Source organism: Rhinoderma darwinii, chromosome 11 (assembly GCF_050947455.1).
Source record: "Rhinoderma darwinii isolate aRhiDar2 chromosome 11, aRhiDar2.hap1, whole genome shotgun sequence".
Taxonomy (NCBI): Eukaryota; Metazoa; Chordata; class Amphibia; order Anura; family Rhinodermatidae; genus Rhinoderma; species Rhinoderma darwinii.
The window spans coordinates 102,197,562-102,218,038 of NC_134697.1; the positions used below are offsets into that span (position 1 = coordinate 102,197,562).

The 20,477-nt window shown below is 40.3% G+C and overlaps 1 protein-coding gene across 1 annotated transcript in view; it reads left to right on the plus strand.

Moving 5' to 3' along the window:
* Positions 1-19,042, plus strand: part of TMX2 (thioredoxin related transmembrane protein 2) — a 21,059-nt gene extending 2,017 nt beyond the window's left edge. The window contains 8 exon segments of the mRNA XM_075842308.1: positions 12,792-12,852; positions 12,998-13,059; positions 13,061-13,112; positions 13,185-13,261; positions 16,292-16,398; positions 16,486-16,551; positions 16,901-17,030; positions 18,609-19,042. Of these exon segments, the coding sequence (XP_075698423.1) occupies positions 12,792-12,852; positions 12,998-13,059; positions 13,061-13,112; positions 13,185-13,261; positions 16,292-16,398; positions 16,486-16,551; positions 16,901-17,030; positions 18,609-18,731 (678 nt within the window). The 3' untranslated portion in view covers positions 18,732-19,042.
* The last annotated feature ends 1,435 nt before the right edge of the window (positions 19,043-20,477 follow it).

Here is a 20,477-nt window from a genome sequence, read left to right on the forward strand (position 1 = left end):
GGTGATGTTACATTATAGAGGAGGTGATATTACATTATAGAGGAGGTGATATTACATTATAGAGGAGGTGATATTACATTATAGAGGAGGTGATATTACATTATAGAGGGGGTGATATTACATTATAGAGGAGGTGATATTACATTATAGAGGAGGTGATATTACATTATAGAGGGGGTGATATTACATTATAGAGGAGGTGATATTACATTATAGAGGAGGTGATATTACATTATAGAGGAGGGGATATTACATTATAGAGGAGGTGATATTACATTATAGAGGAGGTGATATTACATTATAGAGGAGGTGATATTACATTATAGAGGAGGTGATATTACATTATAGAGGAGGGATATTACATTATAGAGGAGGTGATATTATATTATAGAGGGGGTGATATTACATTATAGAGGAGGTGATGTTACATTATAGAGGAGGTGATATTACATTATAGAGGAGGTGATATTACATTATAGAGGAGGTGATATTACATTATAGAGGAGGTGATATTACATTATAGAGGAGGAGATATTACATTATAGAGGGGGTGATATTACATTATAGAGGGGGTGATATTACATTATAGAGGAGGTGATATTACATTATAGAGGGGGTGATATTATATTATAGAGGAGGGGATATTACATTATAGAGGAGGTGATATTACATTATAGAGGAGGGGATATTACATTATAGAGGAGGTGATGTTACATTATAGAGGAGGTGATATTACATTATAGAGGAGGTGATATTACATTATAGAGGAGGTGATATTACATTATAGAGGGGTGATATTACATTATAGAGGGGGTGATATTACATTATAGAGGAGGTGATATTACATTATAGAGGGGGTGATATTACATTATAGAGGAGGTGATATTACATTATAGAGGGGGTGATATTACATTATAGAGGAGGTGATATTACATTATAGAGGAGGTGATATTACATTATAGAGGAGGTGATATTACATTATAGAGGAGGTGACATTATAGAGGAGGTGATATTACATTATAGAGGAGGTGATATTACATTATAGAGGAGGTGATATTACATTATAGAGGAGGTGATATTACATTATAGAGGGGGTGATATTACATTATAGAGGAGGCGATATTACATTATAGAGGAGGTGATGTTACATTATAGAGGGGGTGATATTACATTATAGAGGGGGTGATATTACATTATAGAGGAGGTGATATTACATTATAGAGGAGGTGATATTACATTATAGAGGAGGTGATATTACATTATAGAGGAGGTGATATTACATTATAGAGGAGGTGATATTACATTATAGAGGAGGTGATATTACATTATAGAGGAGGTGATATTACATTATAGAGGAGGTGATATTACATTATAGAGGGGGTGATATTACATTATAGAGGAGGTGATATTACATTATAGAGGGGGTGATATTACATTATAGAGGAGGTGATATTACATTATAGAGGAGGTGATGTTACATTATAGAGGGGGTGATATTACATTATAGAGGGGGTGATATTACATTATAGAGGAGGTGATATTACATTATAGAGGAGGTGATATTACATTATAGAGGAGGTGATATTACATTATAGAGGAGGTGATGTTACATTATAGAGGAGGTGATATTACATTATAGAGGGGGTGATATTACATTATAGAGGAGGTGATATTACATTATAGAGGAGGTGATATTACATTATAGAGGAGGGGATATTACATTATAGAGGAGGTGATATTACATTATAGAGGGGGTGATATTATATTATGGAGGGGGTGATATTACATTATAGAGGAGGGGATATTACATTATAGAGGAGGTGATATTACATTATAGAGGAGGTGATATTACATTATAGAGGAGGCGATATTACATTATAGAGGAGGTGATATTACATTATAGAGGAGGCGATATTACATTATAGAGGGGGTGATATTATATTATAGAGGAGGTGATATTACATTATAGAGGAGGTGATATTACATTATAGAGGGGGTGATATTATATTATAGAGGAGGTGATATTACATTATAGAGGAGGTGATATTACATTATAGAGGAGGTGATATTACATTATAGAGGAGGTGATATTACATTATAGAGGAGGTGATATTACATTATAGAGGGGGTGATGTTACATTATAGAGGAGGTGATGTTACATTATAGAGGGGGTGATATTACATTATAGAGGAGGTGATATTACATTATAGAGGAGGTGATATTACATTATAGAGGGGGTGATATTACATTATAGAGGAGGTGATATTACATTATAGAGGGGGTGATATTACATTATAGAGGAGGTGATATTACATTATAGAGGGGGTGATATTACATTATAGAGGAGGTGATATTACATTATAGAGGAGGTGATATTACATTATAGAGGAGGTGATGTTACATTATAGAGGAGGTGATATTACATTATAGAGGAGGTGATATTACATTATAGAGGAGGTGATATTACATTATAGAGGAGGCGATATTACATTATAGAGGAGGTGATATTACATTATAGAGGAGGCGATATTACATTATAGAGGGGGTGATGTTACATTATAGAGGAGGTGATATTACATTATAGAGGAGGTGATATTACATTATAGAGGAGGTGATATTACATTATAGAGGGGGTGATATTACATTATAGAGGAGGTGATATTACATTATAGAGGAGGAGATATTACATTATAGAGGAAGTGATATTACATTATAGAGGAGGAGATGTTACATTATAGAGGAGGTGATGTTACATTATAGAGGAGGTGATGTTACATTATAGAGGAGGTGATATTACATTATAGAGGAGGTGATATTACATTATAGAGGAGGGGATATTACATTATAGAGGAGGTGATATTACATTATAGAGGAGGTGATATTACATTATAGAGGAGGTGATATTACATTATAGAGGAGGGGATATTACATTATAGAGGAGGTGATATTACATTATAGAGGGGGTGATATTACATTATAGAGGAGGTGATATTACATTATAGAGGAGGTGATATTACATTATAGAGGAGGTGATATTACATTATAGAGGAGGGGATATTACATTATAGAGGAGGTGATATTACATTATAGAGGGGGTGATATTACATTATAGAGGGGGTGATATTACATTATAGAGGAGGTGATATTACATTATAGAGGAGGTGATATTATAGAGGAGGTGATATTACATTATAGAGGAGGTGATATTACATTATAGAGGAGGTGATATTACATTATAGAGGAGGGGATATTACATTATAGAGGAGGGGATATTACATTATAGAGGGGGTGATATTACATTATAGAGGGGGTGATATTACATTATAGAGGAGGGGATATTACATTATAGAGGAGGCGATATTACATTATAGAGGAGGTGATATTACATTATAGAGGAGGTGATATTACATTATAGAGGGGGTGATATTACATTATAGAGGAGGTGATATTACATTATAGAGGAGGTGATATTACATTATAGAGGAGGCGATATTACATTATAGAGGAGGTGATATTACATTATAGAGGGGGTGATATTACATTATAGAGGAGGTGATATTACATTATAGAGGGGGTGATATTACATTATAGAGGAGGGGATATTACATTATAGAGGAGGCGATATTACATTATAGAGGAGGCGATATTACATTATAGAGGGGGTGATATTACATTATAGAGGAGGTGATATTACATTATAGAGGGGGTGATATTACATTATAGAGGAGGTGATATTACATTATAGAGGAGGTGATGTTACATTATAGAGGAGGTGATGTTACATTATAGAGGAGGTGATATTACATTATAGAGGAGGTGATATTACATTATAGAGGAGGTGATATTACATTATAGAGGGGGTGATATTACATTATAGAGGGGGTGATATTACATTATAGAGGAGGTGATATTACATTATAGAGGAGGTGATATTACATTATAGAGGAGGTGATATTACATTATAGAGGAGGTGATATTACATTATAGAGGAGGAGATATTACATTATAGAGGAGGTGATATTACATTATAGAGGAGGGGATATTACATTATAGAGGAGATGATATTACATTATAGAGGAGGTGATATTACATTATAGAGGGGGTGATATTACATTATAGAGGGGGTGATATTACATTATAGAGGAGGTGATATTACATTATAGAGGAGGAGATATTACATTATAGAGGAGGTGATATTACATTATAGAGGAGGTGATATTACATTATAGAGGAGGTGATATTACATTATAGAGGAGGTGATATTACATTATAGAGGAGGTGATATTACATTATAGAGGAGGTGATATTACATTATAGAGGAGGTGATATTACATTATAGAGGAGGTGATATTACATTATAGAGGAGGTGATATTACATTATAGAGGAGGTGATATTACATTATAGAGGAGGTGATATTACATTATAGAGGAGGTGATATTACATTATAGAGGGGGTGATATTACATTATAGAGGAGGTGATATTACATTATAGAGGAGGTGATATTACATTATAGAGGAGGTGATGTTACATTATAGAGGAGGTGATATTACATTATAGAGGAGGCGATATTACATTATAGAGGAGGTGATATTACATTATAGAGGAGGCGATATTACATTATAGAGGTGGTGATATTACATTATAGAGGAGGTGATATTACATTATAGAGGAGGTGATGTTACATTATAGAGGGGGTGATATTACATTATAGAGGAGGTGATATTACATTATAGAGGAGGTGATATTACATTATAGAGGAGGTGATATTACATTATAGAGGAGGTGATATTACATTATAGAGGAGGTGATATTACATTATAGAGGGGGTGATATTACATTATAGAGGAGGTGATATTACATTATAGAGGAGGTGATATTACATTATAGAGGAGGTGATATTACATTATAGAGGAGGTGATATTACATTATAGAGGAGGTGATATTACATTATAGAGGAGGTGATATTACATTATAGAGGAGGTGATATTACATTATAGAGGAGGTGATATTACATTATAGAGGGGGTGATATTACATTATAGAGGGGGTGATATTACATTATAGAGGAGGTGATATTACATTATAGAGGGGGTGATATTACATTATAGAGGAGGTGATATTACATTATAGAGGAGGCGATATTACATTATAGAGGAGGCGATATTACATTATAGAGGAGGCGATATTACATTATAGAGGAGGCGATATTACATTATAGAGGAGGCGATATTACATTATAGAGGGGGCGATATTACATTATAGAGGAGGTGATATTACATTATAGAGGAGGTGATATTACATTATAGAGGGGGTGATATTACATTATAGAGGAGGTGATATTACATTATAGAGGAGGCGATATTACATTATAGAGGAGGCGATATTACATTATAGAGGAGGTGATATTACATTATAGAGGAGGTGATATTACATTATAGAGGGGGTGATATTACATTATAGAGGAGGTGATATTACATTATAGAGGAGGTGATATTACATTATAGAGGAGGTGATATTACATTATAGAGGAGGTGATATTACATTATAGAGGAGGTGATATTACATTATAGAGGGGGTGATGTTACATTATAGAGGGGGTGATGTTACATTATAGAGGGGGTGATGTTACATTATAGAGGAGGTGATATTACATTATAGAGGAGGTGATATTACATTATAGAGGAGGAGATATTACATTATAGAGGAGGAGATATTACATTATAGAGGAGGTGATGTTACATTATAGAGGGGGTGATATTACATTATAGAGGAGGTGATATTACATTATAGAGGGGGTGATATTACATTATAGAGGAGGTGATATTACATTATAGAGGAGGTGATATTACATTATAGAGGAGGTGATATTACATTATAGAGGGGGTGATGTTACATTATAGAGGTGGTGATGTTACATTATAGAGGTGGTGATGTTACATTATAGAGGGGGTGATGTTACATTATAGAGGGGGTGATGTTACATTATAGAGGGGGTGATGTTACATTATAGAGGAGGTGATATTATAGAGGAGGTGATATTACATTATAGAGGAGGTGATATTACATTATAGAGGAGGTGATATTACATTATAGAGGAGGTGATATTACATTATAGAGGAGGTGATATTACATTATAGAGGAGGTGATATTACATTATAGAGGGGGTGATGTTACATTATAGAGGGGGTGATGTTACATTATAGAGGAGGTGATATTATAGAGGAGGTGATATTACATTATAGAGGAGGTGATATTACATTATAGAGGGGGTGATATTACATTATAGAGGGGGTGATGTTACATTATAGAGGTGGTGATGTTACATTATAGAGGAGGTGACATTATAGAGGAGGTGATGTTACATTATAGAGGAGGTGATGTTACATTATAGAGGAGGTGATATTACATTATAGAGGAGGTGATATTACATTATAGAGGAGGAGATATTACATTATAGAGGAGGTGATATTACATTATAGAGGAGGAGATATTACATTATAGAGGAGGTGATATTACATTATAGAGGAGTTGATATTACATTATAGAGGGGGTGATATTACATTATAGAGGAGGAGATATTACATTATAGAGGAGGTGATATTACATTATAGAGGAGGAGATATTACATTATAGAGGAGGAGATATTACATTATAGAGGAGGAGATATTACATTATAGAGGAGGTGATATTACATTATAGAGGAGGAGATATTACATTATAGAGGAGGTGATATTACATTATAGAGGAGGTGATATTACATTATAGAGGGGGTGATGTTACATTATAGAGGAGATGATATTACATTATAGAGGAGGTGATATTACATTATAGAGGAGGTGATATTACATTATAGAGGAGGTGATATTACATTATAGAGGGGGTGATATTACATTATAGAGGGGGTGATATTACATTATAGAGGAGGAGATATTACATTATAGAGGAGGTGATATTACATTATAGAGGAGGTGATATTACATTATAGAGGAGGAGATATTACATTATAGAGGGGGTGATATTACATTATAGAGGAGGTGATATTACATTATAGAGGAGGAGATATTACATTATAGAGGAGGTGATATTACATTATAGAGGAGTTGATATTACATTATAGAGGGGGTGATATTACATTATAGAGGAGGAGATATTACATTATAGAGGAGGTGATATTACATTATAGAGGAGGAGATATTACATTATAGAGGAGGAGATATTACATTATAGAGGAGGTGATATTACATTATAGAGGAGGAGATATTACATTATAGAGGAGGTGATATTACATTATAGAGGAGGTGATATTACATTATAGAGGGGGTGATGTTACATTATAGAGGAGATGATATTACATTATAGAGGAGGTGATATTACATTATAGAGGAGGTGATATTACATTATAGAGGAGGTGATATTACATTATAGAGGGGGTGATATTACATTATAGAGGAGGAGATATTACATTATAGAGGAGGAGATATTACATTATAGAGGGGGTGATATTACATTATAGAGGAGGAGATATTACATTATAGAGGAGGAGATATTACATTATAGAGGAGGTGATATTACATTATAGAGGAGGAGATATTACATTATAGAGGGGGTGATATTACATTATAGAGGGGGTGATATTACATTATAGAGGAGGTGATATTACATTATAGAGGGGGTGATATTACATTATAGAGGAGGTGATATTACATTATAGAGGAGGTGATATTACATTATAGAGGGGGTGATATTACATTATAGAGGAGGTGATATTACATTATAGAGGAGGTGATATTACATTATAGAGGAGGTGATATTACATTATAGAGGAGGTGATATTACATTATAGAGGGGGTGATATTACATTATAGAGGAGGTGATATTACATTATAGAGGGGGTGATATTACATTATAGAGGAGGTGATATTACATTATAGAGGAGGTGATATTACATTATAGAGGGGGTGATATTACATTATAGAGGGGGTGATGTTACATTATAGAGGAGGTGATATTACATTATAGAGGAGGTGATATTACATTATAGAGGAGGTGATATTACATTATAGAGGAGGTGATATTACATTATAGAGGAGGTGATGTTACATTATAGAGGAGGTGATATTATAAAGGAGGTGATATTACATTATAGAGGAGGTGATATTACATTATAGAGGAGGTGATATTACATTATAGAGGAGGTGATATTACATTATAGAGGGGGTGATATTACATTATAGAGGGGGTGATATTACATTATAGAGGGGGTGATATTACATTATAGAGGAGGTGATATTACATTATAGAGGAGGTGATATTATAAAGGAGGTGATATTACATTATAGAGGAGGTGATATTACATTATAGAGGAGGTGATGTTACATTATAGAGGAGGTGATATTACATTATAGAGGAGGTGATATTACATTATAGAGGAGGTGATATTACATTATAGAGGAGGTGATATTACATTATAGAGGAGGCGATATTACATTATAGAGGAGGCGATATTACATTATAGAGGAGGCGATATTACATTATAGAGGAGGTGATGTTACATTATAGAGGAGGTGATATTACATTATAGAGGAGGGGATATTACATTATAGAGGGGGTGATATTACATTATAGAGGAGGTGATATTACATTATAGAGGAGGTGATATTACATTATAGAGGAGGTGATATTACATTATAGAGGAGGTGATATTACATTATAGAGGAGGTGATATTACATTATAGAGGAGGTGATATTACATTATAGAGGAGGTGATATTACATTATAGAGGAGGTGATATTACATTATAGAGGAGGTGATATTACATTATAGAGGAGGTGATATTACATTATAGAGGAGGTGATATTACATTATAGAGGGGGTGATATTACATTATAGAGGAGGTGATATTACATTATAGAGGAGGTGATATTACATTATAGAGGAGGTGATATTACATTATAGAGGAGGTGATATTACATTATAGAGGAGGTGATATTACATTATAGAGGAGGTGATATTACATTATAGAGGGGGTGATATTACATTATAGAGGAGGTGATATTACATTATAGAGGAGGTGATATTACATTATAGAGGAGGTGATATTACATTATAGAGGAGGTGATATTACATTATAGGGGAGGTGATATTACATTATAGAGGAGGTGATATTACATTATAGGGGAGGTGATATTACATTATAGAGGAGGTGATATTACATTATAGAGGAGGTGATATTACATTATAGAGGAGGTGATATTACATTATAGAGGAGGTGATATTACATTATAGAGGGGGTGATATTACATTATAGGGGAGGTGATATTACATTATAGAGGAGGTGATATTACATTATAGAGGAGGTGATATTACATTATAGAGGGGGTGATATTACATTATAGAGGAGGTGATATTACATTATAGAGGAGGTGATATTACATTATAGAGGAGGTGATATTACATTATAGAGGAGGTGATATTACATTATAGAGGAGGTGATATTACATTATAGAGGAGGTGATATTACATTATAGAGGAGGTGATGTTACATTATAGAGGAGGTGATATTACATTATAGAGGAGGTGATATTACATTATAGAGGGGGTGATATTACATTATAGAGGAGGTGATATTACATTATAGAGGAGGTGATATTACATTATAGAGGAGGTGATGTTACATTATAGAGGAGGTGATATTACATTATAGAGGAGGGGATATTACATTATAGAGGAGGTGATATTACATTATAGAGGAGGTGATATTACATTATAGAGGAGGTGACATTACATTATAGAGGGGGTGATATTACATTATAGAGGAGGTGATATTACATTATAGAGGAGGTGATATTACATTATAGAGGAGGGGATATTACATTATAGAGGAGGTGATATTACATTATAGAGGAGGTGATATTACATTATAGAGGAGGTGACATTACATTATAGAGGGGGTGACATTACATTATAGAGAAGGTGATATTACATTATAGAGGAGGTGATGTTACATTATAGAGGGGTGATATTACATTATAGAGGAGGTGATATTACATTATAGAGGAGGTGATATTACATTATAGAGGGGGTGATATTACATTATAGAGGAGGTGATATTACATTATAGAGGAGGTGATATTACATTATAGAGGAGGTGATATTACATTATAGAGGGGGTGACATTACATTATAGAGAAGGTGATATTACATTATAGAGGAGGTGATATTACATTATAGAGGAGGTGATATTACATTATAGAGGAGGTGATGTTACATTATAGAGGAGGTGATATTACATTATAGAGGAGGTGATATTACATTATAGAGGGGGTGATATTATAGAGGAGGTGATATTACATTATAGAGGAGGTGATATTACATTATAGAGGAGGTGATATTACATTATAGAGGAGGTGATATTACATTATAGAGGAGGGGATATTACATTATAGAGGAGGTGATATTACATTATAGAGGAGGGGATATTACATTATAGAGGAGGTGATATTACATTATAGAGGAGGTGATATTACATTATAGAGGAGGTGATATTACATTATAGAGGAGGTGATGTTACATTATAGAGGAGGAGATATTACATTATAGAGGAGGAGATATTACATTATAGAGGGGGTGATATTACATTATAGAGGAGGTGATGTTACATTATAGAGGAGGTGATATTACATTATAGAGGAGGTGATATTACATTATAGAGGAGGTGATATTACATTATAGAGGGGGTGATATTACATTATAGGGGAGGTGATATTACATTATAGAGGAGGTGATATTACATTATAGAGGGGGTGATATTACATTATAGAGGAGGTGATATTACATTATAGAGGAGGTGATGTTACATTATAGAGGAGGTGATATTACATTATAGAGGAGGTGATATTACATTATAGAGGGGGTGATATTACATTATAGAGGAGGTGATGTTACATTATAGAGGAGGTGATATTACATTATAGAGGAGGTGATATTACATTATAGAGGGGGTGATATTACATTATAGAGGAGGTGATATTACATTATAGAGGAGGTGATATTACATTATAGAGGAGGTGATATTACATTATAGAGGAGGTGATATTACATTATAGAGGAGGTGATATTACATTATAGAGGAGGAGATGTTACATTATAGAGGAGGTGATATTACATTATAGAGGAGGTGATATTACATTATAGAGGGGGTGATATTACATTATAGAGGAAGTGATATTATAGAGGAGGTGATATTACATTATAGAGGAGGTGATATTACATTATAGAGGAGGTGATATTACATTATAGAGGAGGCGATATTACATTATAGAGGAGGTGATATTACATTATAGAGGAGGTGATATTACATTATAGAGGGGGTGATATTACATTATAGAGGAGGTGATATTACATTATAGAGGAGGTGATATTACATTATAGAGGGGGTGATATTACATTATAGAGGGGGTGATATTACATTATAGAGGAGGTGATATTACATTATAGAGGAGGAGATATTACATTATAGAGGAGGCGATATTACATTATAATCACATGTTTAGATCTTTTTCTACACCCTAAAATCCCACTTGCTGTTGCAGCTGCTGCTTGACATTGAATGTGTCGTTAGGACTTCTGGATTTCAGTGAGGGGGGGGGGGGTATTTGTTCCCTGAGCCAGAGCTGCTGAGGCCCTGTTCACATCACGTTACTTTCCTTGCATTGGAGGTATACGTTACCTGGTGCTGAGCCTGGGGAAGTCCGTGATGTGACTAGATGTATATGGACTGTGATGGTCAGGGAATTTCAACTAGAGTCCCCAGCTACTTTAGGGACTTAAATACAGGAATCCCTGGCTAGAGGATCGGCGACACTCGTCCGGGGATTCCGCTCCTAGAGGGAGCCCCTGACGTCACGGTCTATATATGGACGCAGGTTAAAGCCTCTGACATTCATGTACTTCTCAGCCAGAGCATCGACAGCCCTCTGGCCAGGGACTGGAGGAGCCCCTGATGTCGCTGTTATACAAGGATAGTGATGTAGGGTGCTTCTCCAGACCCAGAGTCCCCGGCCAGAGTTATACCGCATCTCTGGCCGGGGACTCAATAGTTAAAAGCCCCGACATCTCTGTCCATACATGGACAGTGACATCACGACTTGTGCTTCCTGGTGTTTTCCCGGGGGTTCCAGCCTTAGGAAAGCTCCCCAAAGTGTACATTAAAGGTATATCTGTGATGGCTACAATCCAGCGTCCTCTGCCACACACAGGCGGCCGCGCAGGATCATCCAGGAGGGACTGGTGTAGTCCGTTACTCCGTCCTCTAGAAAAAGGTCAACTAGCCCCATGGAGGTGTGTGTGTGTGTGTGTGTGTGTGTGTGTGTGTGTGTGTGTGTGTGTGTGTGTGTGTGTGTGTGTGTGTGTGTGTGTGTGTGTGTGTGTGTGTGTGTGTGTGTGTGTGTGTGTGTGTGTGTGTGTGTGTGTGTGTGTGTGTGTGTGTGTGTGTGTGTGTGTGTGTGTGTGTGTGTGTGTGTGTGTGTTCGTTCTATATCTTTCCCAAAGTGCTCGCTAAACGTAGGGCCAGAATGACTGTCCTGCGGATGTCCATATGAGTGTTACTGTTCCTGGTGCTGCCGCTCACCGGCGCTCAGTCCTGTCCTGCGCTGTACCCGGCACAGTCGTGATGACGTCGCTGCATAACGCAGTAAAGGAGCCGCTGCAGTGGAAAGCATGGGGGACACCAGCAGCAGATTGGGCAAAAAAAAATGATGTGAAAGATTGAGTTTGTTTTTTTTTCCCCAGAGAGAAGTGGAGATCTTGATGTTCCTCAGCGCCATAGTCATGATGAAGAACAGGCGGAGCAGTAAGTCTGACCTATGAACTGTGACTCACGAGCGCCCCCTCTATTCTACTGTTACAAATATTAGAATCCCCCATAATAAGGGCACTGCGTTCCCCGGAGGCGGCTCTCCCCAGTGTGACGGTCTTAACCCTTTCTTGTCTTTCAGTCACCATTGAACAACACGTGGGGAACATCTTCATGTTTAGTAAAGTGGCGAACACCATTCTGTTTTTTCCGCTTGGACATTCGCATGGGGCTTCTGTACGTCACCCTGTGTCTAGGTGAGTCCTGTAGTGATATACCCGGGTGTGCACCGCCATCATCAATCCTAACATCTTTCTTCTCCTCCCCAGTCTTCCTCATGACGTGTAAGCCTCCTCTGTACCTGGGCCCTGAACATATCAAGTATTTCAATGACAAAACAATCGAGGTAAATTTTCTGGGGTTATTCACTGGGGTCTTTAATCCCTTGCTGCACCATATTGACCCTGTACGTTCTGGTGCGGGGGTTAGGTGGGCTCCATGTAATACAGCCGACCCCTCATACTAACGGCCAGCAAGAGAGAACTCTGATCCCAATAGGGACCGCGGCATCTAAGCTGGGGACGGCCCCCTCTGAAACTCCTCCCACAACACGATCGCTGGGCGCTGATGGCTGTCATGGGGGCCGAGTATAGACCCCCCCCCCCCCCAGGTCTACCGTCTTTCTGATCCTGTATAAATGACCATACACTGCGATGTGTTCGTGTCTGATCGCTGAGGACCAGTTACTTATTCTTCATTAGTGAACAAAAGAGAAAATAAACAGCCCCAAGTAATGTAGAAAATAAACAGCCCCAAGTAATGTAGAAAATAAACAGCCCCAAGTAATGTAGAAAATAAACAGCCCCAAGTAATGTAGAAAATAAACAGCCCCAAGTAATGTAGAAAATAAACAGCCCCAAGTAATGTAGAAAATAAACAGCCCCAAGTAATGTAGAAAATAAACAGCCCCAAGTAATGTAGAAAATAAACAGCCCCAAGTAATGTAGAAAATAAACAGCCCCAAGTAATGTAGAAAATAAACAGCCCCAAGTAATGTAGAAAATAAACAGCCCCAAGTAATGTAGAAAATAAACAGCCCCAAGTAATGTAGAAAATAAACAGCCCCAAGTAATGTAGAAAATAAACAGCCCCAAGTAATGTAGAAAATAAACAGCCCCAAGTAATGTAGAAAATAAACAGCCCCAAGTAATGTAGAAAATAAACAGCCCCAAGTAATGTAGAAGATAAACAGCCCCAAGTAATGTAGAAAATAAACAGCCCCAAGTAATGTAGAAAATAAACAGCCCCAAGTAATGTAGAAAATAAACAGCCCCAAGTAATGTAGAAGATAAACAGCCCCAAGTAATGTAGAAGATAAACAGCCCCAAGTAATGTAGAAAATAAACAGCCCCAAGTAATGTAGAAAATAAACAGCCCCAAGTAATGTAGAAAATAAACAGCCCCAAGTAATGTAGAAAATAAACAGCCCCAAGTAATGTAGAAGATAAACAGCCCCAAGTAATGTAGAAGATAAACAGCCCCAAGTAATGTAGAAAATAAACAGCCCCAAGTAATGTAGAAGATAAACAGCCCCAAGTAATGTAGAAGATAAACAGCCCCAAGTAATGTAGAAGATAAACAGCCCCAAGTAATGTAGAAGATAAACAGCCCCAAGTAATGTAGAAAATAAACAGCCCCAAGTAATGTAGAAAATAAACAGCCCCAAGTAATGTAGAAAATAAACAGCCCCAAGTAATGTAGAAAATAAACAGCCCCAAGTAATGTAGAAAATAAACAGCCCCAAGTAATGTAGAAAATAAACAGCCCCAAGTAATGTAGAAAATAAACAGCCCCAAGTAATGTAGAAAATAAACAGCCCCAAGTAATGTAGAAAATAAACAGACATAATTGGTGTCGCCGGGTCCGTAAAAGTCTGAACTATTACAATGTGACATTCCCCCACGTGGTAAACGCCATGAAAAAAACCTACGTTTAAAAAGCCAGAATCGCTCGTCTTTGTCACTTCAGTTCTTAAAAAAATAAATAAACTTTGCGACATCAACGGAAAAATCAGAAAAGTTCTGGCTCTCGGGATTTGGCGAAACGAAACCGTTTTTCTTTAAAACCATTATTTTTTTTTCTTTGTAAAATGTATAAAGTCTATAAATTTGGTATCGCTGTAATCGTATTGACTCGCGGAATAAAGTTACCGCACGGTGAGCAGCGTCAAAATAAAACCCAAGAAACAATGGAGGAATCTGAGAAACAACAACCCGTCCCCCAGTACGTTATATGGGGCCGTGATGAACCACCGCTCATCCCGCAAAGTATAACAACCCGTCACACTGCCCCAGTGGCGGAAATATAATAAAGTGCCGAGTGGTGGAGGAACGAGGGCTCTGTCTCGTGTAGCGCACGCTCATATCCCACTGAGTGTCCGTGAGGTCAGCAGATGAGCGTCTTCCTGTCCCTAATAATGTCCATCCAATAATACAGAATTAACCAGATCCCACTAACGCCTGTTCTTAAAGGGGTTCTCCACTACCAGACAACTGATGACCTGTCCCCCCGATAGGCCATCAGTACATGATCTGTGGGGGTCAGACATCTGGACCCCACACTGATCAGCCGCTCTGGCTGTCTCCGAATGCCGCTATGTAATGTACGGAGACATCTGCTTCCGGCTCTGTACATTACATCCGGTGTACGCAGATAATCGGTGCAGGGTCCGGTGTCTGATCACCTATCCGGTAGATAGGCCATCGGTATGTCCGGTAGATAGGCCATCGGTATGTCCGGTAGATAGGCCATCGGTATGTCCGGTAGATAGGCCATCGGTATGGCCGGTAGATGCGCCATCGGTATGGCCGGTAGATGCGCCATCGGTATGGCCGGTAGATGCGCCATCGGTATGGCCGGTAGATGCGCCATCGGTATGGCCGGTAGATGCGCCATCGGTATGGCCGGTAGATGCGCCATCGGTATGGCCGGTAGATGCGCCATCGGTATGGCCGGTAGATGCGCCATCGGTATGGCCGGTAGATGGGCCATCGGTATGGCCGGTAGATGGGCCATCGGTATGGCCGGTAGATGCGCCATCGGTATGGCCGGTAGATGGGCCATCGGTATGTCCGGTAGTAAAAGACTAGCCGCTCTGCTGCCCCACAGGTACAGGGGGAGACTATATGGCAGTAATACAGGCACGGATTGAGGGAAGAACAAGGACCAGTCTGTACCTTTATGTGCAGGTGACTTTCTCACAGGGCTCTGTAGAGTAAATGGTGGGAATATCCTGTGTCTCCTGTCAGTTACAGTAGGAAGAGCAGCTCCGGAGCACAAACTGCTGCTCCAACCTGTGACATATTGTGCACGTTTATAACCCGGAGATGAATTTCTTCCACTTCTGTGATTTCCTGTTCGATCCTTCTCTTTGTAGGAGGAGATGCAGTCTGATCGTCGCGTTACGTGGATTGTAGAATATTTCGCCAATTGGTCGTCGGAATGTCAGTCGTTTGCCCCCATTTATGCAGAGCTGTCTCTGAAGTGAGTCCCCCCCCCGGCACGCTATGACGAACAGCTTTCATCTATAACTTCTCCCTATCCTGATGTATCTCTCATCCCTATGTGTAGATATAACACTGCCGGACTGAAATTTGGTAAAGTGGATATAGGCCGATACCCGGACGTCAGTACTAGGTAAGAATGGCTGTAGCCGTAAGGGCTCATTCACCTGAATAGGTGTCACATCGGCCGATTTCGCAGATCCCGCATAGACTTGAGTCTGTATGGGGAAACGGGAGAAAATAGGACGTGTGAACAGCGCCTTAGAAATACATTGCCGTTAAAATTAAAAAACCGTTTGTCACACGGCCAGTTATCCTGCTCATGTGAATAAGCCTTCACTGTCTTAGTCCCGGTCTCCCACCGTCAGTGGGTGGGGGGTCTGTTGCTGCCGTTCATGAGTGGAGCTTCACTCTGAAGGTCATTGTGTTACCTGCCCAAAATGTCCTCCGACTGACTAACAATGAATCGTCTTCTGTTCCAGGTACAACGTCAGCCCCTCTCCTCTGTCCAAACAGCTGCCCACGCTCATCTTGTTTGAAGCCGGCAAGGAGGTGCTACGGCGACCGCAGGTGGATAAAAAGGGGCGCGCTGTATCTTGGAGCTTCACTCAGGTAACGTCCGTCTCTATGGTTGCGCCTATGTAGTCTCCACAGTATACAGTATACGGTCTCCTCCGTCTGCCTTGTGTTACCGCCGCAGGTCGGTCAGTCCCATGAACCGGTCCCATTCGTTCCCTAGTTCGGGTGATGAGCGGTGTTCATGGTTTTCACACACATGGAGCTGATTATTTCAGTTCCCGGTCACATGACAGGATCGAGCTGTCAGTAAATTTACCTGGACGAGGTTAGAGCGACACTTCCATCTAAATGACGTTCTACCTCTTCTGTATCTTAGTGATATCGGTTCCTTCCTGAGGCCGCTCCGGTTGTCGTGCAGCTTTTCTCACACTGCGGGGATGTAGTGACGGGTCACGTGTGTACCCCATGGCAGTGCTAATGGCGCCATATTGGTTTCTCCCAGTTTTCATGAAGAGGCTAAATAGAAGTTTGACTACATAAAAGCGGGAACTCCATTGTAAATATGAATGTCATAGAGGGGGGAACCATCCTGAGAGAGTGGGGAGACTGCAAACCGCACCGGTCCCTGCTCTGGAGGACTCGGCCTGACCACGTATAGCAGCGGTCCCTGCTCTGGAGGACTCTGCCTGACCACGTATAGCAGCGGTCCCTGCTCTGGAGGACACTGCCTGACCACGTATAGCAGCGGTCCCTGCTCTGCAGGACTCGGCCTGACCACGTATAGCAGCGGTCCCTGCTCTGCAGGACTCGGCCTGACCACGTATAGCAGCGGTCCCTGCTCTGGAGGACTCGGCCTGACCACGTATAGCAGCGGTCCCCAACTTTTTTTTTTTTTTTAACCAAGGACCAGTTTCATGCAAGACCATTTTTCCATGGGGGGGGGGAGATTAGTTTCAGGGTGATGCGTTCACGTGATGCGTAAATACTGCAGATTTTTCACAACTAAGTGGATGAGCTGGAACAAATCTCCTCCACACGCTGCGGAAATAGTGAGCGGGAAAAAACGACCTGCGGTGCGGAGTCTCAGTCCTCAGCATGTCCCGTGTATTTGTGAAGATGCTGCTTATTTGTTGGTTTTTTTTTCCATTGAATTCACAATTCCAAATTGCAGCAAAAAACGCAACTCCGAAAGAAAAGAACGATCTTATAATTACCCAGAAGTCTGTTTTCTTCCTCCTACGATGGCGTTTCATCCCATGTGACCGCTGCAGCCTCTAGGATAAGATGTCACCCCAGGACGCCGGCCGGCTGAACGCTCAGCGGTTTTCCACATTGAATATTCTGGGCAAAAACTGCACCAAAACTTGGTGTTTTTTCACCTGGAATTCCATGTGGCCACCGGATACCGTGGCCTGGTACCGGATGAACCATGGCCTGGTATTGGCCCGCGAGCCGGTGCTTGGGGATCACTGATGTACAGCAGTCATTGAATGGCAGCCATGTAATACCATGCTTGTCCTGTAGTGGCTGCTGCAGGAGAACAGTGCAGCTTCTCCCAGTGATAACCGCTGTTAGAGAATTGGGGGTCCACATGGGACGACTCCATTAATGATCTTCTTTGTCTAATACAAAGAACTAAAAAAAAAAAATACTTTCTCCCTCGTATATTAGGAAAATGTTATCCGAGAATTCAACCTGAATGAGCTGTACCAGAAAGCAAAGAAGATCTATAAGAGCCAAGATGAAGCCGAGGCGGAGGAAAATGTCCCCATCGAGAGCAAGAAGGAGCAGTAACCCCCGGGGGCCCGTGGCCCCGCTCCCTCCATGTAAATAGAACTAGCGCTCCATCAGTGCGTCTCATTCATCCTCCATCCAGGTGGTTTTTGTTTTTTGAAATGAATGTATAATATAAGACCCTCGTCGGGCACTAGTCCTCCCCCTGCCGGCCTACTCTATTACACTGGCCGCCTCCTCATTTTCCTAGGTCTCCCCAACTTCTCCAGGTCTGAACTGTTACTTGTAAGACTCTTCTGTGGACACATCACACGTCATGGACATTGCTGAATATTACACGGCGGAGCCGACAATAAATGGTTCCACCTTCACTACTTGGAGGTCTCGTCCTCTTCTGGGCAGGTGCAGTGTTTGTAATTGTGACGTCTAGTTGTGTGTATCTCCCTGCACACCACTGATGGGCTATCTGAGATTTAGTGTGTGGGTGGGTGTGTAGAGTGTGTGGGTGGGTGTGTAGAGTGTGTGGGTGGGTGTGTAGAGTGTGTGTGGGTGGGTGTGTAGAGTGTGTGTGGGTGGGTGTGTAGAGTGTGTGTGGGTGGGTGTGTAGAGTGTGTGTGGGTGGGTGTGTAGAGTGTGTGTGGGTGGGTGTGTAGAGTGTGTGTGGGTGGGTGTGTAGAGTGTGTGTGGGTGGGTGTGTAGAGTGTGTGTGGGTGGGTGTGTAGAGTGTGTGTGGGTGGGTGTGTAGAGTGTGTGTGGGTGGGTGTGTAGAGTGTGTGTGGGTGGGTGTGTAGAGTGTGTGTGGGTGGGTGTGTAGAGTGTGTGTGGGTGGGTGTGTAGAGTGTGTGTGGGTGGGTGTGTAGAGTGTGTGTGGGTGGGTGTGTAGAGTGTGTGTGGGTGGGTGTGTAGAGTGTGTGTGGGTAGAGTGTGTAGAGTGTGTGTGTGGGTAGAGTGTGTGTGTGGGTAGAGTGTGTGGGTGGGTAGAGTGTGTGGGTGGGTAGAGTGTGTGGGTGGGTAGAGTGTGTGGGTGGGTAGAGTGTGTGGGTGGGTAGAGTGTGTGGGTGGGTAGAGTGTGTGGGTGGGTAGAGTGTGTGGGTGGGTAGAGTGTGTGGGTGGGTAGAGTGTGTGGGTGGGTAGAGTGTGTGGGTGGGTAGAGTGTGTGGGTGGGTAGAGTGTGTGGGTGGGTAGAGTGTGTGGGTGGGTAGAGTGTGTGGGTGGGTAGAGTGTGTGGGTGGGTAGAGTGTGTGGGTGGGTAGAGTGTGTGGGTGGGTAGAGTGTGTGGGTGGGTAGAGTGTGTGGGTGGGTAGAGTGTGTGGGTGGGTAGAGTGTGTGTGGGTGCGTCCACTTTTATTTGCCTGGAAATCCTCCGTTCACCGCCACTTCACAGGACGACCATTTCTCCAGTTTGTGTCGTTACAGACGGTGAATAATAATGAATATTCGGCTGTTCACGGCCGCGCCGGCGAGTTTCTTTATAATCTCCAATGTATAAACAAACGATTTGATTTCATTTTACTGAAGTAATATCTGGCGGCATCGCGGTTGTTTCTGAGAACTCTTGACCTCTGTGTTACATGGAGTCGACCACTTCTGGCCCCTCTGAGCAGGTATCCAGGCCAGGAAGATTGGACGACGTTCTGCCACATAAACCGAATTTTTTATGTCACCCCACAAGTTCTCTATGGGATTGAGGTCGGGGGATGGGGCTGCCCCTTCATTACCTCGATCCTGTAACAGAGATGTTATTCGCTTACTGAGGTGTTTTGGGCCATTGTCATGTTAACACCAATTTCAAGGTCTTTTCTTCTC